The sequence below is a fragment of the Choloepus didactylus genome, chromosome 10 (genome assembly GCF_015220235.1).
Source record: "Choloepus didactylus isolate mChoDid1 chromosome 10, mChoDid1.pri, whole genome shotgun sequence".
NCBI lineage: Eukaryota > Metazoa > Chordata > Mammalia > Pilosa > Megalonychidae > Choloepus > Choloepus didactylus.
Window position 1 is genome coordinate 123,265,896 of NC_051316.1, and position 25,756 is coordinate 123,291,651.

Here is a 25,756-nt window from a genome sequence, read left to right on the forward strand (position 1 = left end):
TCAATACACTGGGATAGAATTTAAAGCAGAATTCATATTTTTCTCATGACTCCCACTGGAGGCATCAAACTTTCTCCTTAAATTTAAAGGCTTTAAAAAAATAGGTTCAGTTAAAGGCAGATTTCCTTCTTCCTCACACTTACCAAGAAGGGGGTCTACAGCTTGGGTAATTTGCCAAACCAGAAATCCAGACTAGAAGGTTTCTTTCCTTCTCTCCTCCCACCAAGCTTCTGTTCATTTCACCCTCACGATCTTCTCCCTGCCTTTCTTCCATCCCTTCCTTCCACCTTCTTCTCAAAAGGGTCTACCATGACTTTCAAAAATAGACTGTACCATGAAGACTGTGGGAGGCTGACTAATGGCCCCCCAAACATGTCCACATAATGATCCCCAGAACCTGTGAATATGTAACCTTCCATAGGAGAAAGGATTTTGCAGATGTGATTAAATTAAGGATCTTGAGATGGAGAGATTATCTTGGATTTTCCAGGTAAATCCAATGTAACCACATGGGTCCTTGTAAGAGAGAAGCAGAATGGTCAGTGCTGGTAGAAGCAGATGTGATGATGGAAATAGAGGTTGGAATGATGTGAGGAAGGGGTCAAGGTTCCCAGGAATGCAGGCAGCTTCTAGAAGCTGCAAAAGGCAAGGGAACGGATTCTTCTCTCAGAGCTTCCAGAAGGAAGCAGCCCTGCAGGCACCTTGCCTTTGGCCCACTGAGTCTGATTCAGGACTTCTGACTTCCAAAACTGTAGAAGAATAAATTTGTGTTGTTTTAAGCCATTGAATTTGTGGTAATTTATTACAGCAGCCTTGGGAAACTAATACATAAACAAAGACTGAGAAACTACCGCAGATTAAAGGAGACTAAAGACTAAATAACAACCAGAATTTAAAAAAAAAAAATTGCTAAAAGGACACTAGTGGGACAATTGGTGAGATTTAAATACGGGCTATAAATTAGACCATTGCTTTATGTCAGTGGCAATTTGCTAATTTTTATAATTATACTGTGGTTAGGTGTAAAGCCTTTGTGGTTAGAAAATACACATGAAAATATTTAAGGATAAAGGGACATTGTACCTGCAATTAACTCATAAGTGGTCACCCCCAAAATATAAATAATATGTATACATAAAGATAAAGAGAATGATGAAGCAGAGTCAAATGTTACCATTTGTAGATTTTGTGAAATCTTTATACATATTTTTATAATTTTACTGTAAGTTCAAAACATTCAAAATAAAAAATGAGTGTCAGATATTGTCCTCTTGGCCTAAGTGGTTTTGTGTCAACATCCAATGGAAACCAGACCTTCACCAGAAGTACAATTGCAGCAAGGGCACTCGGGTTTTGCAGCCTTTGCCAAAAACTAGTAAGACCACTGGAGGGGCATGCTGCCCAATACTTGCATTCTACTCCTAAAATTCCATCCAATACTCTTCTCCCTCACAGTCCCCTCTGATCCCCACCCACCAGCTGACCTAGCATTACCAGCTGCTAGTGGTAAATTACTCACCACATGCCACTGCAAATAAAATGAACACTGGAGATGGAGATGGTTAAGAACAAAATCCCCCTCTTTGGCATGTTATAAAGGAAGTCTCAGACCAGTAAAATATTTTTATTATGATCTTAAATCTCTCCTACTTTTAACAAATAGCATCCTTGATGCTTCATTTTAGAATCTTGAATTTGCAAATCTAGTACCCCAGAGGCTTTTTCCTTATGAGCCATTAGAATAGTCTGTTAAAAAATTTTATTAACCATTGGCTTTTCTATCTCATTGCATGAGTATTGACTGGCTACTGTCTTATTCCCTGAAAGAAATACTAGAAATTTAAGATTAGGAGTCACAGGAGATTATAATTGAAGTGAACAACAGGTTTATTTATTTATTTGCCTATTTGCCACATAGTCTCACAAAATTTTATTATCAGAATTACTGTACTATTTCTACAGCTTCACATCATTTGCAATGATGTTTGCTTCCTGGCCATTGACAGCTATGCCTGTTGCACTATGTCCACATGCTTGCCATTAAGGTCATTGATATACTAAACTTTTCAGTGTGTGCTGTGAAAATTTGATATCTCCACTTTCACTAAATTAAAATGTGATGTTTTTAAAAACCCCTAACATATAAATTCAGATAATCAAAAGTAACCCATATATTTTTAGAGAGTTTGTAGGAGAACAAACAGAGCATATAAATAGATACATCAGTTAGTGAGTACTGTTACCTTTGGATAATTTATCAGCTACTAAATATACTACTTAAGATCATTATCTGCATAACTTTTGCCTGCATGACATACAGAATGAAACTGGTTATAAAACACCTACCTGACTAATTGAGTTTCTAGCTTCCCTAGTGTTGGAGTGAATTGGTTGGTCAAACTCTCCTTCCCATGACCTTTATAGATTCTGGACAAAATATAAAAAGGCACTAAAAGCAATGCAAAGTAGATAGAAACTGGGGAAGAGTTTATCCTTGATGAGATTGTGGCTTTTTTGTTTTGTTTTGTTTTTAGTTTTTGCCTGAATGTGCTCTACAACTTCCACAAGCTACCTGAAGCAGAAAACCACAGCTGTTCAAGAATGAGGTAGCAGAGGATACACTTCACGTTCTGGTAGAGTCCCTGGGAAATTATGGGGAGAATGTTAGACTCAAGAGAGCAGCAGAATGGTTGAGACCCACAATCTGAGTATAAACTCTGCCCAAATCCCTGGCTGATTGCTGAACTACTCATGTATGGGAACACCCTAGAGAGGCCAACAAAAAAGCAGAGAGAAATCAGAGGAGAGTCTACATTTGAAAAACAAAACAGAACTGGATGGTATTTATGCGTTTGTGATTTTCTTGGACTGCGCTTTCACAACTCAGACATCAGAAAGCAAAAATTTTAGCTGATTAAGGTATCAGAGGACAGAGTCTGGCACAGGAAAAGCACCTTGAAATTTAGGAGGTAAGACCCCAGAAGGAAGGAAACCACAGACATGGTGAGCCCTAAAATTTGACTGTAAATTCTGCCTAAACAGCAGGCTGATCACTGCATTCCACAGGTACAGGAGAGACACTCAGGAGACCAGGCTGAAAAAGCAGCAACTGATTTTTCAAAGAGAAATCAGCAGAGATATAAGAAGCTGAAAACAGCAAGGTATATACAGTTTTGGGGTTTGGGTCCAGCAACTGAACTGCCTGAATCCAACAGTCCTCAGAAGAATATAACAGAATCCAGTGTTGCTGTAACATATTATCCACAATGTCCAGGTTTTCAACCAAAATTTATTAGACATGCAAAGAAAAAGAAGCACAACAAAGATGGAGTGGCTATCTTAATATTAGACAAGAAGACTTGAAGACAAAAGTATTACTAGGGAAGGGACAAAGATATTTCATAATGATAAAGGGGTCAATACACCAGGGAGATATAATAATTAGACATGTATATGTGCCTAATAACAGAGCAACAAAATGCATAAAGCAAAAATTTATAGAACTAAAGGAAGAAATATACATATTCACAATTATAATGAAAGATTTTAACAGAATTTTTTAGTAATTGATAGAATAACTAAGCAAAATATCAGTAAGGACATAGAAAATGTAAGTGACACAATTGCTTATAGGAACCTAATTCAGGATTAACAAACACTGTACTCCAAAACTGCAGAATGCACAGTCTTTTTGAGTGCACACAGAACATTCCCAAGTGAAACTATATTCTCAGCCATAAAACAAAGACTCAATAGATTTCAAATGAATAGAATCCTACAGGGTACATTTTCTGATCTACACATAATTAAATTAGAAATCAATAACAATAAGATATCTAGAAAAGCCGCAAATACTTGGAAATTTAAAAATACTCTTATAAATAACATATGAATGGAAGAAATCACAAGTAAAATTAGAAAATATTTCAATCTGCATAAAAATTAAAATATAAAATTAAAATGTGTGAGATGTAGCTAAAGCAATGCTTAGAAGGAAATTTATAGTTTCAATTTCTATATTGGAAAAGAACAAAGGTCTAAAATCATTTAGCTAAGCTTCTATTTTAAGAAGCTAGGAAAGAAGAGTGGAATTAAACCCAAAATAAGTACAGGAAAGGAAATAGTATGGGGAAGAATGAAAACCAATAAAGAAGAAAATGGATGAACAATAGAAAAAACATTAGTGAAATCAAAAGTTGTTTTTTTTTAAAAAAAAGTGATAAAATTGACAAATAACTAGACAGGCCAAGAAACAATTAGAGAAGCCACAAATTATTAGTATCAGGAATGAAAGAGAGAACATCGTTAGATATCCTGCAAACCTTAAAAGGGCAATAAGGAAATATTATGAACAGCTTAATGCCAATAAATTTGACAATTTAGATTAAATGAATACATTCTTTGAAAACAACTTACCAAAACTGACATAAGAAGAAATAGAAAATGTAAACAGCTCTATATGTATTAAATAATTTGTCTTCACTTGTCAGGGAAATTAGTATACCTTCACTGTCTTATATCAGATCTGTGTTAACTTTCCTGGCTCTGTCATATATAGTTTGGTAGGTCTGATTGCCTTGATATCCTACTGCGCATTATGTTGAACATCATGAACACAATTATATGCTAATTGTTTACAGGAAATAGTAAGCATTCTAGATGTTTCAGGAAGAATATGTGCACCAAAAGATGAAACATAAACCCAGGAAATCCTGAGCCTGCTATATCAACAATTCTGCCATATCCATGGGATCAGTGGTCTGATCCATGGTGAGATATCCTCTATTAAGTAAGAGACAAATTGCTACACTTCATCCCATATACCCTAAGAAAGAGGAACTATACTCGTGGGCCTCTTTGGATTTTGGAGGCTGCACATACTAATTAGGTACGATGTTTGTTCTAGTTTGCCAATGCTGTCGGAATGCAAAACACCAGAAATGGATCAGCTTTTATAAAGGGGGTTTATGGTGGTTACACGGTTACAGTCTTAAGGCCATAAAGTGTCCATCAACAAAGGGTACCTTCACTGGAGAACGGTCAATGGCATCTGAAAAACCTCTGTTAGCTGGGAAGGCACGTGGCTGGCATCTGTTCCAAGTTCTGGTTTCAAAACAGCTTTCTCCCAGAACATTCTTCTCTAGGCTTCAGCTTCTCTCCAAAACTTCACTAACAGCTGCACCGAGTTCATTCTGTTTGTCAGCTCATTTATATGGCTCCAGTGAATTAATTTAGACCCACCCTGAATGGGTGGGGTAACACCTCCATGGAAATTATCCAATCAGAGTCATCACTCACAGTTGGGTAGGGCGCATCTCCATGGAAACACTCAAAGAATTACAATCTAATCAACACTGATACCTCTGTCCACATAAGATTACATAAAAGATAATGGCATTTTAGGGGACATAATACATTCAAACCGGCACAATGTTCTAATCCACTTACCAGGTAACCCAAAAAGCTATTAATTTTGTATAGTTCCAAACCAAGAAAAGTCTCTGCAGCAGGTCCAGGCTTCAGTGCAAACTGTCCTGCCACTTGGGCCTTATGACCCAGCAGCACCAGCCAGCACATTTCAATGGTATTCAAAATCCATGGAATGTAGAGATATTTTATGGAGCTTCCAACATGTCCCAACAGGGGAATCAGAATCACAGGGCAGGCCTCCTAGGATATTGGAATAAGGCCATGCCCTCTCCTGTAGACAATTATACTGCATTTGAAAAGCAATTAATGGATTTTGGTAGAGACTGAATGTCTGACCACAGGGCATCGAGTAACTGCCGGATGTGAACTCCCCATCATGAGCTTACCCATAAATCATAACTTCAGACAAGTGCATCTTATATGAAGCGAGCAGGTCTGGAAGGTACAAATAAAGTCACAAACAAAAGATTCAGAGCTCTATGGGACTTACTCCTGCTGATCTGCTGCTTCTACCTCAACCCACAATAGCCTCATGAGAAGTTCTATTTGATCAGCTAATGGAAGAGAAGAAAACGTGCCCGTTTTACAAATAGATGTAAATCATCAGCTGGCACAAACCAGAAGCGGACATTGGCAAGCACACAGCACTGCTTCAGAACCTAAATTAGGGCTGGCCTTGAAGACAAGGGGTAGGGAAATAGAAGAACTTCAGATTTTACGGGTGATTGATTGCTCATTTTGTGTGAAAGAAGAAATGTCCTAAAATTCCAAAATACGCTGATTATAAGGACAGTGACAAATGGACTGGTTGCCCAATCAGGACTTAGATAGAAGAAGACTGGAATGTAGGTGACAAAGAGAACTGTGGAAGAGGTATATAGACAGACCTTTAGGAATGGGTACAGAATGTGAAGATATTTCTGTTTCACATTGAAGTCCACCAGAAAACATCTAATAGGGAGGAGGTTTTCCAGTATCAGGTAGACAAGATGACTTGTCTTGTAGATGTTAGTTTCTTTCTACAGCCACTCCGGGTATTGATCAATGGTCCCATGTATAGAGTGGCCATGCCAGGAGGGACAACAATTCTGAATGGGTTCAATAATAGGACTTATCTTACTAAGGCTGATATGGCTACTGCTCTGACTAAGCACCCAACCTGTCAATAGCAAAGATCAACTCTGGGCCCCTCATATGGAATTATGCCCTAGGGTACCAAACAGCCATCTGGTGGCAGGGTGATTATACTGGACATCGGTGATGGTTAATTTTATGTGTCAAATTGGCTAGGCTATGGTGCCCAGTTGTTCAGTCAAATATTAGTCTAGATATTGGTGTAAAAGAATTTTGTAGAAATGATGAACATCTACAGTCAGTTGACTTTAAGTAAAGAAGATTATCCTTGATAATGTGGGTGGATCTCATCCAATCAGTTGAAGCCTCCACCGCAAAAACTGAGGTTTCCCTGAAAATAAGAAATTCTGCCTCAAAACTGCAGCATAGAACATCTGCATGAGTTTCCAGTCTGCCAGCCTGCCCTACAAATTTCAGATTAGCCAGCCCCTACAATTGTGGGAGCCAATTCCTTAAAATCTCTTTATATATATAGCAATGATTAATTTTTTTTTTGTTTCAGGTGGGGATATGTCCAAAATTGAATTATGCTATGATAGCTAATGGAACTTTTTTGTGTTACCCTAGTGTTGTGTTCAGTTTTCATCTGATCAAAGGAACGAAAGGTTTCCCAGGAACAGTGGAGAAAACTTAACTGCACGTTTTCTGTTTGCTTCTCCAACTGGTTCTGTGTCCTGAGAATTTGATCTACATGGACTATATCAAAGACTTTTTTTTTGCCCTCTGGTTTCTGGTTCGATTCAGCCAATGGAAAACATTAGCAGGAGATGAGATGGCAGGAAGACAGTGAATTTAGGCTATTTATTCCCCCACCTCTTTCCCGGATAGGTCACAATGGGTTCCCTGCCTCATTCTTTCCGTAAGATGGACCCTTCTTTGTAACTATTATTCTGGAGTCCTAATACCTGTTCTCTTGCTTTGCCCCTTCAGACCTAGGAATAGTAATGGCTTCCTGCTGTTATAAGCCCTGGGGTACTGCATCAGCCCTAGTTTCCCTTAACCCTGCCCACCCTTTTGCAAATAAATTCTTTAAACTCTCCTCAATTATCCTCTTACAGCGTGTTATTTCTGGCCTGGTCTTATAACATATCCCATTTGCTTGGATGTTAAAACTAATGATTATAATCTCACCCACTGCTAGTCTTTAATCCCTTAACCAATTTTATTTTTCTTCTTTTTTTTCTTACTATTTTTATTTTGCTTTGAGAGGCAATATAGCTTGTTGATTAAGAAGATGGATTCAGGAACCAGACTGCGTGGGTTTGAATCCTGGCTCTGCCTCTTTCTAGCAGTTTGACTTTGGGTACGTTGCTTAGCCTGCTCACCTCATACGGTGTTTGTGAGGATTATATAATATATTGAAAGCTCTTAGAACAGTATTTTAGCCATGAAGAGTGCTAGGTAATATTCAAAACAGTTATCACCACCTGAAAAATTATGCATTTGTTTGTTATCTGTCTTCCATGCAAACATAAGTTCCATCAAGGCAGGGACTTAGTTGTGTTCACTGCTGAGTCTACAGTGTCTAGAATAGCACTCTTCAGTAGAACTTTCGGTGATGATGAAAATGTTCTATATCTATGCTGTCCAATATGGTAGCTATTAATGTGGCTAGTGCTATTCAGAGGGCTGAATTATTAATTTAATTTAATTTGTTATTTTATTTAATTTTAATTAATTTAAGTTAAATTTTAAATAGCTACATTTGGCTAGTGGCTACCAGGTTGAACACCCAGACATTGCCTGGCACATAAAAAGTACTCGATAAAATTTTGTTAAACAAATAAATAACTATTAACCATTATTGAATGCTAGATATTTTGCAAGGCATAGCTCCAAGCACTTTATATGCATTATCTCAAATAAACCTCTCAATCAAACTATGAGGGGAATATCATTAAACAAGCCCATTATACAAATGAAAAAATTGAGGCACAGAGAAGTTAATCAATTTGTCACAGCCAGGAAGTGGATGGAAGCCAGGCGTCGGGCCACTGCCAGTGACCTGAATTGGACTCAGGTTTGTCCCAACCGTTGATTTCAGTGTATCAGACTGCCAGCCTTGCTTCCAGAAGATGGGAATACCTTCAGGAACTCCCTCCCTGCACATTTCCAGCTCTCACCCTACCCTGCCTTATGTAGACTTCCCAGAATTCCTAACAACAACCTCCTCGAGGACAGGATCCACCCCTCACACATCCTTGTATCCTTCCACTCGGCACTCTGCCAGAACAATTTTCCAATAAATGGTGGCTGAAAGAACAGAGGATGAACGGACACCTGAATGGACAGCAGTAAGGTTCTAAAGGAACTTAATATCTAGTATCAACTATGCTGACACACCCAAGAAGAAATCCTATGAGCATTTACTAGCTTTAATGCCTTACCTGTGACCATTGAACAGATAGATGTTTTGGGCCTGAACAGGGGTAGGCAAAGCAAAAAGTAAATATTTTAGGTTTGTGGATCTTAATGTCTCTATCACAACACTCAGCTCTGCTGCTGGAGCATAAGCGTGGCCCTAGATGATACATATATGAATGACCATGTCCCCATAAAACTTTATGGTCACTGAAATTTGAATTTCCTATAATTTTCATATGCCTTGAGATATTCGTCTTTTGAATTTTTTCAAACATTTAATCCTGCAAAAGCCATTCTTAGCATGTGGGCTATAAAAAACAGGCTGAGAGCTGTAGTTTGACAACCCCCCTGACCTAGAAAGGGAAACCAGACCCAGAACTAGGAGCACTGTTGTGGTGAGAGCCCTGGTTTGGGAAAAAGAGAAAGCCAAGGTAGAAGGTAGCTGGCTTTCACTTTTCTTTTGACTCACACCGACGACCCTCTGAGGTTCCACATCTCTTCCTTGTATTCCCCTTCAGAGATTCTTCTCCATCAATGGACACACTTTCCCATCCCTTCAGTGTTAAGGCTCTCAGGGCCATTTATGTCTAAATGGAAGGTTCCTGGAAGACTGAAAAACATTCAGGACCCAAAGTAACAGCTTTCTAGTGAAGGGTGTTCACCCACTGAGAGATACTGTTTCATCAATGTGAATAAATCTCTATGTGCTCAGCCAACGAAAAAAAATGCCAGCTTCGATCCCCTCAAAAAAGAAACATGGTTCCTCTTTGCAGGACTTGGGGGAGACCCTGAAGGCAGGGACAATTACATGTAAATTACATGCAAATACTTGCCTGAGGGCAGAAGAACCCTGGGTGGGAGGTGGGGGTTGGAGGGGGGCGGTTCTGCACTTCTCATTTGGAGATTGAGTTGGTTTGAGACCTCTCTGCTCTTTTAAAAAGTACCTAGATTTTGGGCAGTTTCATTCATGATATGCAAATGAAATAAAAGTTACAATTAATGACAGATTACATCTTCAGTACTATTTAAATTACATTAGCATTTGTCACACACTTAGTGGATACTTAGCACTGTCACAGTAAACATCAAATTGCCTTGTTCAGCTATCACCTAATTATATATAGGGTCTTTTATAAAAACTCTGCAGCCTATTAACTGAATGATTTCTGAGGGGTGAGCACAGAAGTGATATTTCTCGTGCATGAAAGCCCTTCCTTGGTAATCGCGGCCTCTCTTCAGATACCTCCTGCATGGTCCTGTTCTCCATTTGCTCAGCTCTCTCTCCTAGACGTTCTGTAGAAAGCATCAGGATTGCAAAGTCGAGACAGGAGTTCATCCTCATTCATTCCTTCATTCACTGTGGAGAAGAAGGAAGTAGGGGAAAGGGGGGCAGGAATTCTAGGAGAGGAGTGGGAGTGAGCGAGTTGATCAGGGACAGGGGAAGGAGTAAGCTGCCTGGAAATCAAGGGGAAGAGTGTTCCACAAGAGGGAACAGCCAGTGCAAAGTCCTCAAGGAGGGATTGGGGTTGCTGTATTTGAGGGACAGCAGGGGACCCATGTCTAGAGCAAAGGGCAAGGAGGGAGAGTGGTCAGAGAAAAGGTCAGATCCTGCAGGGCCTTGTCAGTGAAATATACCCTGCTCTGATCTGCCCCTAGAAATTGGAGTCTAGTGTTTTTGGGGGAGAAGCATCAGGATTCATAAATGGTAGGTCTGGCCCCATACAAAGATGGCCAGCCGCTAGCTGGTAAATACTTCAGTGTATTAGGGGCAGCTTACATCATCCAGAAGATGTCACAACCAACGAGCACAACAGATTCTGTTACAACACTCTGAGCCTCTGGATACGTTAGATGCTACACCTTGCCCATCTCTGGCAAAATCTAGAAAGCACAGAAAGGAGCGAGAGGCCATGTAGTGCAGGGAAAAGAGCAAAGGCTCTGGATCCAGATGATGCCTCTGCAGACACAAAAGGCCTAGATTTGAATCTGGATTCTGCCACTCACTAGCTTAGTGATTTTTCACAAATTAATAACCCCTCTGAGCCTCACTTTCCTTAAAGTGGGACAATCATAAGGCTGTTGAGTGTACTAAGCTAATATAACCCATGTGTTTTGCACAGTGCCTGACCAGCACCCACTCATTGTTAGCTGGTGAAGTACACTGAATTTGAACCCCACTCTGTCACTTGGGGAAGACTGTGTTATTTGGCCAAACTTATTTTCCATAAGGTGGGTATGATATTATCTACATGCCAAAATGGGGGTTAGTTCTCCTGGGAGAGCTGAGGGGAAGAGCCACAGAACACTGAAATCCTATGCGTGGCTAAGTGATCTTGTGAGACGGAATCTGTTTAAGAGGTGTTTACATTTCAGGCTTTTGGGATATGGGCTGCGCTTGGCAAATCATCCTCTCAAATCTTATTAACTCATTTGCAAATTGGGAATAATTCCTCCTGCACAGGAGTGAAGTGAGAGCTAGAGAGCTAGTTCATAAGGCGCTTGGCCAAACACTTTGGTATGGTGGGGACGGTTTTACTTTCATTATCGGCGGTGACAGCCTCCACCCTCACCCCCCACCCCAGGAGAACACACGCTTCGCGGCCAGCTGGGCCTCCAACCAGCGAAGGGAAGTGATCCTTTCAGCATTTACAACTTCCCTTGCCCTAAGCCTGCCTTTCCCTCTCTGCCCCTCAGTTGGCGCCTTTGGCCATCCTATTTTTCCTTTTTTTTCCCCCAAGCCTGTTTTGGGGGCTGCAACCGGTCGGCGGCTCGCGGGTCACATGGCCCGCCGGAGCGCGGGGAGAGGGGGTGCGGCTGTGGGGATCGGGCAATGGCGCCTCCTTGAAGATGAGGCCGGCGAGTCCGGGCGACACCGGCTAGGTAGGTGTCCGCCGCGCGCGGTCTGCCCACCCGCTTCGGCTCGGGGGCCGGGACGCCCACCCCGGGGTGACAGCAGAGCGAGGGCACCAGGACGGGGGGCGGCGGCCGTGGTGGCTGGAGCCCGGGCAGGGCCTGCGCCTCTGGCCGTGGCGCCGGCCGCCTCCTGGCCCGGCCCTGCGGGAAACCCACCCGCGTTCCCGGGTGTCGGCCCCCGGATTCCCCGCAAAGGCGTCCCCCGCGACGCGCGGGAAGGAATGATTGTGGCTGCGGGGCGCCTCCCCAGCCCCGGGTCGCGTGCGTCCGCCGGGAGGAGAGGCGCGAGGCGGCCGCGCGCGAGCCCGGGTAAGCTCCCCACGGCCGCGGGGCCTGGGCCGGCGCCTCCGCCTAATGGCCGCCCGCACGCCCCTCGGGCCTACCGGGTGTTGGGATTCTGCGGGCGTCCTCGCAGCCCGGGAGTCGGGGGAGGCCGGCCCGGCCGAGGGAGGCGTCCCTCTCCGGGTGGGGAAACTGAGGCCCGAGCGCGATGGGGACCGCCCAAGGTCAGCGGCAGATGCTGCATCCCGGGCTCTGGTCTTTCGGCCCGTTCCCTTTTCCGCAGAAGGACAGTTAGGACCAAATGGGCGTGTCCCGCCCTCCTCCAGGCCTCTGGGCGTGGCCGGGGCCGCACTGCGCCTGGGGCGTCCTGGGGTGTCCCCGGCGTGGGCGCCTGCAGAGACGGTGTCACTCGGGCACCCCCCGGCTGGCCCACGCTCTCCCCCGGGAACAGCGGGGCGGCTCCAGGGATGATCTCACTCTGCGGATCCTGAGCAAAACCTGCAGGTGTGTGCGAGTCTGCGTTCCGGAGTATTTCCCCCAGAGAACAGATCCTCGGGAGGGGAAGCGCCTTTTCAGGGGTGCTTTTCTAGGGTGCACCTAGGAGGTGAGAAAAGAAAGGTGTGCCTCACATCTAAGGTATTATAATTTATTTCGAAGGATATGCTTATTACAAAACGTTCAGGAAACACAGACAAATGTAAAGGAGGAAAAGATAACCAGTCTTCTGGATTGACATTTCTGAATCTCTTCTTAAATTTTACATACACACATTCAAATTTTTAATTTTTACACCAATAACATAGACAAAATGGTTCCTTGTTTTAATTTGCATGGTTTTGGTTACCCGCGGGGATCAGCACCTTTTCCTCTGTACTGGCCTTTTGAATTTGTTGAATGAACTGTTAATTCTTGTCCCCGTTTTTCAATTGGAATGTCTTTCTCTTCCTACGTTTTAAGCACTCTTTATAAATTGTATATTAAAGTAGTAATTCTCTATCAGTCGTGTATGTTGCACAATTTCACCCCAGTTTGCTCAATATTGTTTTTGTCCTATTTCACCTTTAACCACAGACAGGGTTAACTTTTCTAGTTACTCAAATTTGTCTTTTTTATTATGGTTTCTGCCTGAGGGTCTCGCAGGGAAAGATCTTTGCTAACCCAAGTTTATATAAATATTCTCCTACATTTTCTTCAGGCATTTTTAAGCTTTCATTTTAAAAACTTAAACATGGAATTTATTCTGGTTTAAGATATAAAATGGAGAGATCATTTATTTTCCCTGAATGGTTAGCCAGTTGCTTTAAAAGTATTAAACCCATTGTTTTACCCCTAATTTAAATTCCTACAGTTATGATAAATTGAATTATCATGGATTTTTGCATCTGTCTATGTATCTGTGTATTTTGGTGTCTGTGCCATGTTATTTTAATTACCAAAGCTTTCTAATAGGTTTTAATAACCGGTAAGGCAAGTTCTCCCTCATTACCCAATATCATAATTTACTCAGCTTTTTAAAGATCAACTTTATTGAGGTATAGTTTATTCACAACAAAATATACCATTTAAATGTATATATCAATGCGTTTCAACACATTTATTCACCCATGTCACCATCATCACTATACAAAATTCTGATGCACTTCATAAACTTGATGTCACCATTGTGCAGGGGCCTGGCAAATTTTCTCTGGATGCTTCCAATTTTAGTATATGTGCCACCAAAGTGAGCATTTCCTGGTAGTTTTTTACTGGTCCCAATTCCAGATGATCTTTGGAATACTGTTGTCAAGTTCACCAACCTCCCCTTTCTATACCAAAAGAAACAAAATCGCGATAGGATTTCTGTTGGATTTTTGAATAACAAAGGTTCTGAGACGAGGGGCCCTGATTGTCTTGTTCACCATCCCAGTACCTGAGACAGGACTCAGTATTTGTTGAATCAAATGCTTATAGAGTGATGATAAATGTAATACATGCTCTTTGCAGAAGTGTAGAGAGCAAAATAGGAACCCTCCATCCCCCATACCCTTCATCTCTCTACTGCTAAATTACACTCCTCAATAAAAATAAAGCGGGGTCATACTGTATGCATTTTTCTACAACTTGCATTGGGATGGTTTGCATTTTCCCTTAAAGACCTAGCTAAGTCAGTATATCTAAACCTTTCTCTTCCTTTTTAATGTCACCATAGTATTCCCTTGTACAGCTAAAAAGCCTGTTCCCTGTTGCTGGGCATTTCATTTACCTACAGTTTTCTGTTTGTTTCTTTCTTTTATTTCCTTTCTCCCTCCCACCCTTCTACTCCCCTCCATCTCTCCTTCTTCCCTCCTTCTGTCCCTCCTTCCTACTGTCCCTCTCACCACCCCTTCTCTTTTGCTTGCTTTCTTTCACAGACGAAGCTGCAGTGAACATTCCTTGTCCATCTTTGGTGCATGTATTGGCATTTCTGTTGAAGTAGAATGTCCTAAAAGTAGGATTGCTCTGCCAAAGGGGATGCACATATAACATTTTTATGGACGGTGCCCCAACTTTACAACAATTTATATGATACCAATGTAATTTATTATATTATACCAATTTATATGAAAGTGCCCATTTTGAAGTAAATGGAATTGAGATTACATTAAATATAGAGGTTAATTTTGGGAAAAGGGGCATCTTTCTCCTCTTTCTATTACTTAGCCTTTTCAGGGAGGAAAATATTATTTTTCTTCATTTATTAAATACTTTTTTAATCTCCTTCAGTAGAATTTTGTAGTATGTGTATATGATCTGCATGTTTCTTAAGTTTATTCTTAGATATTTTAGTTGTGAGTTCATAGGGTTTTTTGTTTGTTTGTTTGTTTTGCTATTTTGACTGGCATTTTTTATTCCATTAATTGGTGGTTGATTAGATGAACACATTTATTTTATATATTTGTGCATACATATACTTGTATTATATATTATTTTTTTGTATGTTAATTCTGCTACCAGTTACATTCCCAAAATCTATTACCATTTCTAATTTGTGTTTGGCTGATTTTCTTGGGCTTTCCCCCAGTTCCAGCTGAGGCAGTTGTGCATATTGGCTTGTCCTATATTTGAATTTCTTGCTTTCAACTTAGTAGCATCTGGTTTGTTTGTTTGTTTGTTTCTGTTGAAATGGGATGAGTTCCGTTACTATTTGAGAGTTGCTGCTTTGGTCAGAAGAAATAGGTGCAAGGGTCCAACACAGCACTTGGCTATGTGGTGGGGGCTTAGTAAGTATAAACAGATACTGTCTGAAGTAGGAAGGGACAAATGAATGTCCTAGGGGAAAAGATCATGTAAAGGACCCCAGGGCTTGAGAGAAAAAGAGAGATTAGTTCTGGTTGGGGGGAGATCAGGTTTGGCTTTTGGAAGAGGTGCCTTTTGAGCAGATTCTTGAAGTTTGATTTAGCCTGTGTGGAGAGAAGTGTGACTGGAAAGACGATTGGAACTGGATTGGGTAGAATCTTGGCAAGAAATCTGGCCTTTATTCTACAGTTGTTAGGGAATCAATGGGTGGTTTTACAGAGAAGAGTGCCACCCATGTTCAGACCTGGGCTTCAGAGTGTCAGATGGATAACACTAATTAATATAAAAAAATTACATCATTTACACAATGGTTGTTTTTTTTTTTTAGTCTGACAAAGGGCTATCCTACTTTCCTAGCTATCGTCTCATTTCATCTTCATAATACCTCCATACATGAGCTATTCTTTATTTTCCTATTTTGCAGAGGGGCAAAAATAGGCTCAGAGAAGCTAAATGATTTCTTTACCTTACAGAAGTTGACCTATCGGTGAGTGGTACATCCAGAACTGGGGCCAGATCTTTTGTTTTCAAACTTATTGCTCATTCTGGTGGTCAGAAGCCCAGTTAGGAGCCTGTTGCAATCAGCTGGCCTAGAGGTGAGTTGGGGTAACTAGTTAGAGCATGGCAGTGGGGGTGGGGGGAGCAATAAGAGAGACAACAGAGGCAGTGGGAAGTGACTGGAGAAGTCAGAGCTTACTAATCTCATCTTTTGGGCCCAGGTGCCTGGGAGAGTGGGGGTGCCATCCATGTAGAAGGGTGGACTTAGAGAAACAGGGACTGGTATTTGCAGAGCCAGGGCTCAAACACTTATTTCCTGACACTCAGCCTGGTGTTCTGCTTCCCACATCTCTAAGACTCCTTTAGTTTAAGTTTTCAGAGCTGCACTGAAATATAACTGTCATTGTTGCATCATTTATTCATCTAAGCCTTATATCGTGTTAATTTATTGGCATCTTTGTCCCTGAGCCCTATATCCTGGATGTGGTAATAAGCAGAATCCAATCCAGCTTAGGAAATGGTTGTATTTCAGATTATACCTGCCAGGCACAGATAAGAACCCAGTTCACGCTGCTTCATTGGATCTGGCTGTTTTGATGTGCTTGTTACTGGGCCAACTCACAAATGCCACCAGCCATTCCGCGGTATGGCTGGAGCCAGGCCTGAGCCAGCAGGGCTGTGGGCCCTGACATGAGGGGTGACTATGGAATTCTAGGAAGAGGCAATCAGCAGTACAGTGTACAGTGCTGGGGACACAGCCCTTCTTCCATTCCACTCCCCGGTTGGGGCTGGGAATAGGGAACTCACTCCCCCAAACTAACAGTGCAAAATCCTATGGTTTGTATCTCTGTTCCCCAAAGCCAGTTTGTCTAAAACCGGATTGATAAAGTGAAATAAATTATAGATGATTCTGAATACTATAGCCCTACTGGACAGCGCTTTGTTAAAATCCTTTAAGAAAACACTTTAAAAGGTAAATAAGAACATGCCCTTGAATAACTACATAACTCAATGTGCTTGGATGTTACAAAAACCAATATTTGATCCTTGAGTGAAGCACCTGATCCCAGCGCCCATGGCCCTAGGCAGGTGTGGGAGGTTGTACTATTGCTCAATGTATTTTCAGCCACTCCTTGGAGGAATGTTTGCTTCTCCCATTATTGACTTCAGGCTTGGCCATGTGTCTTTGGTGCCTCCTTTTTTGCAGAACAAGTATGTACTCCTGTACTCAAGCATGCTTTGGTCACTGAAATGTGGGGCGAAATGATGTGTGTCAGTTAGAGAGGATCTCGTGGCTCACTCTCTCCCTTTTTCATTCTGCCACAAACCAGCAGCATTCAGGAAAGAAGCGTTTCCACTCGCCTGGGTCCTGGAGTGCAGACAACATGGAGCAGAGAGTCGTAGTTGACCCCTAATGGACATGTAACATGATCAAGAATTAGACCTTAGTTCTTATAAACCACTGAGATTTGGGGGTCATATTGCAGCCTACCCTGATCCTGTAATGATATGAGGGTCTGGGCCTTATGCCTTCTGAGCATTCTGGAAACTTCAGAGTCTTGGAGCCGATTGTTATCCTTTCTTTTCTCTTGAGGTCTTCAAAATTGGCCTGCTTCTTTCACGTTCAACTGAATCTTCACTACTTCTTTCTGCTCTGTGGGAGGAGTATACTCGCCTCCTCGTTGCTGTGGTCAGTGGATGGTGAGCAGACCCCATTTACAGCGCTCTTAAGCAAGGCTGTGTGCATACTTACATGGTGTGACTTGGCCTCTTCATCTACCACGAGAAGAGAACACACCAGGTGGCTACTGCTTCTGCAGCGTGTCCTGGAATGGGAGATACATTGGAATGACTTGAATCCAGCCTGCACCCTGGAGTTAAACCCAGCTGAGCCACTGCTATCCACAGCCTTGTGAGCAAGAAATACATGTTGTTACTATAAACTGCGAAGATTCGGGGCCATTTATCACCCCAGCAAAAGCAGGGACTGTGTGCCTCCATCTGTGTTCCTAGCACCAGGCACAGGCCCAGTAGACAGGAAATTTCTGCACCGGAATGGAATCCCTTTCCCTCCCTCGTCCTCAGTCTCACAGCCATATTGTTGAAGTATGTGTTATTGAGATGTGAATGATTTTTTTGCCCCCAATAGGGAAACTGCCTGGGATGAAAGGTCCTCTCTATTTCAGTGTGAGGTGCCTCAGTCTCTGTCCACCTGCCAGAGGGGGAGAGAGAGGCAGAAGGCCTGGGAGGTGCTCCCCTCTGGCTGGTGCTATCAGGGGCAAGAGCAGGGCCAGCCCTGGGGCTGGAACCCAACCCAGAGAGCAGCACAACAGCTGGCTCCAATAGCATCTATACCCCTTAATCTCTACTGCCCAGAATAAACAGTGAAGTTTGAGGAAAAACATGGGTGCTTGTGTTGTAAACCTAGCTTCTAGAAGTCCTCTCCCCCTCTGTCTGCCTGGGACATACAAGCCTCTTTTGCTCAGAAATTCTGGAGTCAACCCTGCAGGGACCTGGCTCCTTAGCAAGATCCTGGAAGAGAAAGGAGGCCACTGCCCTGGGAGGACATGGAGCTTTCGGGGCCTCTTCCATCTTATCTGGGATTAAGGGCATGCCCTCAATGGTTTGTTTGTTCAATAAATATTTATGGACTGTCACGCATGAGGTAGGTAGGTCTAGGCGCAGGGGACAGCATGGTGATCATGACAGACATACAGACAAGCTCTGTGTCCTCCATGAGAGTGTTCCAGTAGAGGAGGCAAACCAAAGCAAGGGCTAGGAAGGACTCAAGCAAGCTACTGTTAATGGATAATGTTAGCAGCAGGCAGTGATATTTATGTTAAATATAGTGACTGGCCCTGGAAAAGGGCATTGGAGGAGGGCAGGCAGCATTTTGGGCCAAACACAGAGCTCTGCATTCTCATTGTGATCACGTTGTCATCCTAGCACTTTTTCATTTTCCAAGCTGCATGCCTTGTCTTGTCAAATCCCTGCTCTGCTCTCTCCTGCACATGGGTCCAGTTGTCTTTGGTAATAACAGGGGCAGGGAGAACACTGAGCAGGAGGCCACTTGAATAGCTCCATTTCCAAGGCCTGCTGGCCAGGAGTGTGAGCGTGGCCCACTGCCAGCCCTTGGCTTCCACTGTGGTGATGGGGAACTGGCAAGGCCACGTGGATGTACCTCTGACTTACTAACTCCATTGACCTAAGCACAGCAGAAGTAGGAACAACCTGTCTGGCTACTCTGCAAGTTCAGCAACAAGCAGGCCTGGGGTTGCATACTATTCAACCTCTCCTTGCTTAGTTTCCTCTTTAGGCGCTACCCGTTTCTCTTACATGTGGTGGATCATTCTGTTTTACCTCTGGGGTCCCACATTACAACCTACTTCTATTGCTGCAATGAAACTTGTGTCTCTATTTCCTGGAATCTCCATGTCATCATACCATAGAGAGAGGTTTGACATCCTATGCAGTTATACTGGGCAGGGTAGGATAAATGCAGTAATAACAAGCCCCCAACTCAAGAGTGATTAGACATGGTGATTTGCTTATTGCTCACAACACAATCCACTGTAAGCTGTAGGCTGGGATGATGCCAAGAGGTGAGCAGTAGGAAGGATCTCTGTTCCAGGAAGTCATTCAAGGACCCCAGCTCCAGCCATCTGGTGTCCCCCCCCTCCTCTGGATCCATCGAGGTGCTCCACTCAGTTGGCAGATGGGGAAAGGGAAGGCTGAGAAGGCACATCTGCTCTTAACTGCCTCGGTGCAGAAGTGACACCTGCCACTTTGCTCATATTTTACTGGTGAGCCCTAGTCACATGACCCCACCTGGAAGGAGGTGGGCTGGGAAATGTGGTCTTGCTACGTGCCCAAGAAGGGGAGAACATGGGTCTCCAAGGACTGGCGCACCCTGACACGGCAGCCTCATGTGGTGCCGGGACAACACACAGGCTAGTCGTTTGTCTCCCAAATGTGTACAAACCTACTACACTTCTGAGGTCAGAGCTTTTTTTTTCTCCACTATAGACCCCATTCAGGTTTCCAATGACCTTACTAGTTTATCCTGGCTTTGTACTTTTAGTGCTATGTTTTGGTGCCAGTATGTTTTCCCTTAGATCAATAGACCTACTTATTCTGAGAATATTACTTATGTTTGAACATAGGAATATAACTTAATGGGATTTTCATGCCTCATTATTTTACTCCCTAATCCATTTAATCTTCATGGCAACCCTGTGAAGCTGATGCTGTTAGAGGGGAGGAATCCAAGGTGTGGAGCAATGAATTGACCTCTCGGATGTCTGAGTTTCCTGGGGCTGCTGTAACAAAATTCCACAAATTGAGTGGAATCATCTCACAGGACTGGAGGTCAGAGTTCCAAAATCTGCTCCCTCTGAAGGCTCTGGGGAAGGTTCTGTTCCATGCCCCCTTTCCAAGTTTTCGGTGGCCCCGGGCATTCCTTGGCTTGTGATGGCATCACTCAGGTCTCTGCTCCCGTCTTCACTCACCTTCTCCCCTCCTGGGTCTGTCTGTGTCTTCTTATGAGAACACCAGTCACACTGGAGTGGGGCCACCCTACCTCCCGTTGACCTCATCCTAACAAATTCCATCAGCGGCTACTCTATTTTCAAATAAGGTCAGCTTCTGAGGTACTGGGGGTTAGGACTTCACCACATCTTTGGGGGGGGCACAATCCAACCCCTAACAGCCAGCAAGCGAGTGGCATAGCTAGGATTCATTCCAAGGGAGCCAACACATCACACAGCATTCCTCTCTGGACCAGAGGGGACAGCTGTCTCTTTCATCTCCATCTCTGCCCAGCCCTTCTTCCCATCATTGTAAGGCTGCTCGTAAATCTTTCACATGTTTCCTCCCCTCTAAAGTGTGGGGCTCCAGAGTTCACTTGCATGTGGGAGACCCTTCCTCTCACTGATTTCCACAGCAGTTCTGTGAAAATAAAACAGGACAATCAAGATGAAATTCATATGCAATTTTAAGAGTAGTTGCATGAGATCAGAGGAATACAAACGGAAGATCTCAACAGACATTTCAGGGAACCCTAAATATTCCTTTTCTTGTTTGAGATGTGCAGAGAAGACCAAGTTTCCAGAAATCACTGTGCCACAATCAACAAGTCCTTACTGTGTACTTATGCTGGAAGTTACTCCAAATGTTTGTTTCCCTTGTGTCAAGCCTTGCTTTTTTGCATATTCCTTAAGAACCCATGTTTATACAGCCATTGAATATAACTAATGATCTGACTAGCCCAGCCAGTAGTTTTCTGGCTCATTGTAAACCTAAGTAAACATCTTTAGGCTTGGAGACTTGGTTGAATGCACCAAGATTGCATTACTCACGGTTTTAGGAAAGCACACCAGAGATCATTTACAGATACAGCTGAAGATACTTTGAAGTCTCCAATATATATACAGCCTAGAATTAGAATTTCTGTTTGTCATGTGCTGAGTTCAGCTCCTAGATTTTTTTTGTCAGCCCTCTTCTTCACCATCTCCCACTTGCTCTCTCCTTAGGCTTTGCATGTGATCATTTTGGCCTGAGTCACATGATGGTTTGTTCATGGGACCAGACGTGATCAGAAGCGGACCTCATGAGCACTTCCACGTCCCCTGCTGCCATGCTCCTCCGGAGGCTGAGGAGACTCTCCTGGGGCAGCACTGCTGTCCAGCTCTTCATCCTGACAGTGGTGACGTTTGGCCTCCTGGCCCCTCTGGCCTGTCACCGCCTCCTGCACTCCTACTTCTACCTGCGCCATTGGCATCTGAACCAAATGAGCCAAGAGTTCCTGCAGCAGAGTTTGAAGGAAGGGGAGGCTGCCCTTCACTACTTTGAGGAGCTGCCCTCCGCCAATGGGTCGGTGCCCATCGTCTGGCAGGCCACTCCCCGCCCCTGGCTGGTCATCACCATCATCACCGTGGACAGGCAGCCCGGCTTCCACTACGTCTTGCAGGTGGTGTCCCAGTTCCACAGGCTGCTCCAACAGTGCGGCCCCCAGTGTGAGGGCCACCAGCTCTTCCTGTGCAACGTGGAGCGGAGCGTGAGCCATTTCGACGCCAAGCTGCTGTCCAAGTACGTCCCTGTGGCCAACCGCTATGAGGGTACTGAGGATGATTACGGCGATGACCCGTCCACCAACTCCTTTGAGAAAGAGAAGCAGGACTATGCCTACTGCCTGGAGTCGTCCCTGCAGACCTACAACCCAGACTACGTCCTGATGGTGGAAGATGACGCTGTCCCGGAAGAGCAGATCTTTCCCGTCTTGGAGCACCTTCTGCGCGCTCGCCTCTCCGAGCCGCACCTCAGAGATGCCCTTTATCTGAAGCTCTATCATCCCGAGAGGCTCCAGCACTACATCAACCCGGAGCCCATGCGGATCCTGGAGTGGGTCGGCGTGGGCATGTTGCTGGGGCCCCTGCTGACCTGGGTGTACATGCGGTTTGCCGGCCGCCCGGGCTTCAGCTGGCCCGTCATGCTCTTCTTCTCCCTGTACAGCATGGGTCTTGTCGAGCTGGTGGGGCGCCACTACTTCCTGGAACTGCGGCGCCTGAGTCCCTCCCTGTACAACGTGGTCCCTGCCTCAGAGTGCTGCACGCCAGCCATGCTCTTCCCTGCCCCGGCGGCCCGCCGGACCCTCACCTACCTGTCGCAGGTGTACTGCCACAATGGCTTTGGCAAGGACATGGCGCTCTACTCGCTGCTGAGGGCCAAGGGGGAGCGGGCCTACGTGGTGGAGCCGAACCTCGTGAAGCACGTTGGGCTGTTCTCCAGCCTCCGCTACAACTTTCATCCCCGTCTGCTCTAACATGCCAAGAAATGCCTTTCCAAAATCGGCCACCCCCTCTAGACTCCAGTATGCAGCTCTTTATTTGGACATGTTGGCTGGCAGATATTTCGTTGTGTAATGTTGCTTGGGATCTAGGCACTGAGACAGCTGAGGAGCATAAAAGTCAAGGACCTTGGCTTTAGTACCCCCACCCCCAGCCCCAGCCCCGGCAGGAGCAGGGGTCCAGGCCTGTCCCCCCACACAGCCACACTGCCTCACGCAGTCTGACCCACCCAGTGAGGGTGCAATTAAATGCCAGATACATCCTCCAGTTATTTCTAGCTCTGCTTTATGGTAGAGCTTATGACTGCCAAAAACCTTGTGCACAGTGATATGACTGCTTTAGGATGTTAAGGATAGAATTTGGCAAAAGGCAAGATCCTTTTGAGTTGGTTTCTTTCCCAGTTTGAGAATGGATGTATGTTTAGAATATGTGCCCAAAGAGGCAGTTCTGTGTTGATAAATTCTGTTGGTTTCCTTGACCTGCTATAGTAAAAAACTCTGAAGTGCCCAGATCTTGAAGGCAGATGATCTGGCCTCTGTTACTGACATTTTCTTTTCCCACATATTGATTATCTCATGATAATCAGTATTATTATGAGACCACCGAGGCACAACAAGATCTGGAAGTGCCTTCTGAACCCTCAGAGTCAGATTGCCTATATTCAGCAGTGATTTATTATTGAATATTTCTCTCATTTTCCAGTTCTTTGCAAACTGGACATTTCAGCATGATGGAGAGTGAGTGAGCTCTTTGCTAATAGCATATCCATTTCCTTAACTTTGCTGGCCAACAATTCACCCCTGTTTCTTTTTATTGTAGAAAGCATGATTTTATAGAAGAAAGAGCATGGACCGGGAAGTCAGAAAACCTGAATTTTAATTTCAGGCCTGCCAGGTCCTAGAGGGCAAGTCAGACAGCTGCTCTGGGTCTCAGTTTCTTCGCCTGTAAAATGGGGACAGTACCGCTAACTTTTTAGAGTTGCCTTGAGCATTAACCGAGAGAATGTCCTTAAAACACCTCACTAGTGCTTTGCCTGTAAAGGATACATGGCAAATGTTAGTTTTTTTCTCTCCTATAATAAGCATATAAAATCCCAAGTGTATTTTATACAAAGATGTGAGTGATGTTTAAAGTATGAGATAGGGCACAGGGCTGACCCTTCTTCAGTAGCTCTTTCAGACCAAGCACTGCTAAAATAAAGATTGACTTTTCATTGTGACTTCTGGACAGGCAGCTCTGCTTTCACCTAGCCCCACCTTCACACCATGCCAAAAATAAGAATTGTTCATTCAAACAAGATATGATCTGAAGCTCTCCTTGAGCTTATTCCAAGACAAGCAGCACCTGAAAATTACTTTTCTTCAAAGTCACAAGTAAATGTCCTGTAATGATTCTTATCAAACCGGTGACCAGCAAGTCCCTTATGAGGTTGGACGATTCTATTAGAGAGTTCAAGCAGTTTTCCAGTTTGTTTCAATGCCACATCTTCCATTTGCCTTTAAATTTTCATCTTGGAAGGCACCCAAGAACACTGAGGGAGTTTAAATGGGGGGTTTAATCACCCCTGTTTTATGGATGAAGGAATTGAGACCTGGAGAAGTTAACTGACTCCTCCAGGTTCACACAGCTGGACAGCAACAAGGCCAGGACTGAAGTGTAGCTCTTCTGACTCCCAGCTCCTGCTCTTTTTCCTTAACCACATTCATTTTATAAATATCTTTGTGGTCAAGGTCTCCTTTGTAAAATCTAATTGTAACCTGGAGTAAATATTGTCTCTGTAAGCTGAGATGGTAGAAGCTCACTGTTGTGTGGTCCTGGGGAACAGGTGGGTCTGAATATGTGCTGTGTGGCTACAGGGCACTGTTTCACATCCCTCAGCAATGTCTCAAGTGATCAGAGCTACTAGCTGACTTAGCAGGATATTCAGATCATACTTCCACTCCTTTCCTTCTCTCCCAGTCACTGGCCCACCCCAGGTTTCAGAACTGAGCTTATTAGATTTTGCTGCATTTATGACGGGCTGTCCTCCTAAAGGTGTTCTGACCACTGACAGGAGAGCCACCTCTAAGCTAGTCAGGCCCAAGATAATAGGGAATCACTGCTGGTGTAGATTCCTGTTCTTTCTAAGATTGCATGCAGCTCTCTCCTCCCCTCGCCCCTCTGGTGGCTAAACGTCATTTTTTCCTTGTCCCATTTCTCTACCTAGGAACTGAGATGTCTCCCCCATTTTTAAAAAGTTAAGTCTGCCATCCTTTGACATTGTCTCCAGATACAGGCACAGTTCTGCCCTTTATCTTCCCCCCACTTCTTCCTTTTGTCCCTCATTCCTAGTGTCTAATTTTTGTATGTTGTCTTGGGCAGCTTAGAGCTTTAGACCAAAGCTGAAGTTTCTCTTCGTTTAATCCTAAACAAGGGGACTGGAGGGGAACTAAGGACCCCTCCCCATATCGAGGGACAGAGACTCCCGGGCGGGCTAAATCTCTAACAGTCCTGCTTACCTTTCCAAGTTTAAATTATTGTCAGGCCTGAGACTCTCCTTATTGTGTCTGGCTGTATTTTCATAGACGTATCAGTTCAAATAAAAGCACCTGTTCCACTGAGATGTCCTGAGAGGGCTTTGGTCATTCTCTCTTGTTTCTGTGGATGGATTTTTCTGACATGGCAAACAGCATCAACTCCACACATGGCTGTGGCATCCCAAGGTCTGTGCTCATTCAAAAGTGAAGGCTGCGGACTGTACAAGTAACCACGGTTACTGGCCACTGGGTCACAGAAATGCCAGGGCTTATATTTTATTCTGGAAAACATCTCACTGCAGCCAGTTGGGGTGGGGTGGGGTATGCATTCTTGGTGTGACATATGGCTAGAACATGAGTTTTGAGGAAGACTAAACTCATTCACATTTAAACAAAGCTGTGCAAACACAAAACACATCATACACAAGACACATCGTCAGAATAACGATCCTTAAA

General features: G+C 43.9%; 2 protein-coding genes and 1 non-coding gene across 11 annotated transcripts in view; 1 reads left to right on the forward strand and 2 right to left on the reverse strand.

Moving 5' to 3' along the window:
• RNF20 (ring finger protein 20) overlaps positions 1 to 12,419 on the reverse strand; it is a 75,385-nt gene extending 62,966 nt beyond the window's left edge. For both annotated transcript variants that reach the window (XM_037850687.1, XM_037850689.1), the window contains exon 1: positions 12,225 to 12,419. The gene's annotated coding sequence lies outside the window, so the exon portion shown is untranslated. The remainder of the gene's footprint in view (positions 1 to 12,224) is intronic.
• On the forward strand, positions 11,583 to 25,386 carry PGAP4 (post-GPI attachment to proteins GalNAc transferase 4). Of its 8 annotated transcripts, XM_037850694.1 has the most exons (5): positions 11,583 to 11,808; positions 15,915 to 16,037; positions 17,534 to 17,640; positions 20,181 to 20,307; positions 21,471 to 25,386. In XM_037850694.1, the coding sequence occupies exon 5, from the start codon at positions 21,548 to 21,550 to the stop codon at positions 22,757 to 22,759; it is 1,212 nt and encodes a 403-aa protein (XP_037706622.1). In that variant the 5' UTR covers positions 11,583 to 11,808; positions 15,915 to 16,037; positions 17,534 to 17,640; positions 20,181 to 20,307; positions 21,471 to 21,547; the 3' UTR covers positions 22,760 to 25,386. The 8 variants fall into 8 exon arrangements, with proteins under 8 accessions (XP_037706622.1, XP_037706627.1, XP_037706621.1 ...); XM_037850699.1 differs by lacking the exons at positions 17,534 to 17,640; positions 20,181 to 20,307; XM_037850695.1 differs by lacking the exons at positions 11,583 to 11,808; positions 15,915 to 16,037; positions 17,534 to 17,640 and adding an exon at positions 17,671 to 18,045.
• On the reverse strand, positions 13,749 to 13,854 carry LOC119505850. Its single transcript, XR_005210885.1, has one exon. It is a non-coding gene; the product is annotated as a U6 spliceosomal RNA (small nuclear RNA).
• Positions 25,387 to 25,756: the final 370 nt, after the last annotated feature.

What these genes read in the sequence shown, in the direction of transcription:
- PGAP4 (XM_037850694.1), top strand. Translation starts at nt 21,548, where the DNA reads ATGAGCACTTCCACGTCCCCTGCTGCCATGCTCCTCCGGAGGCTGAGG.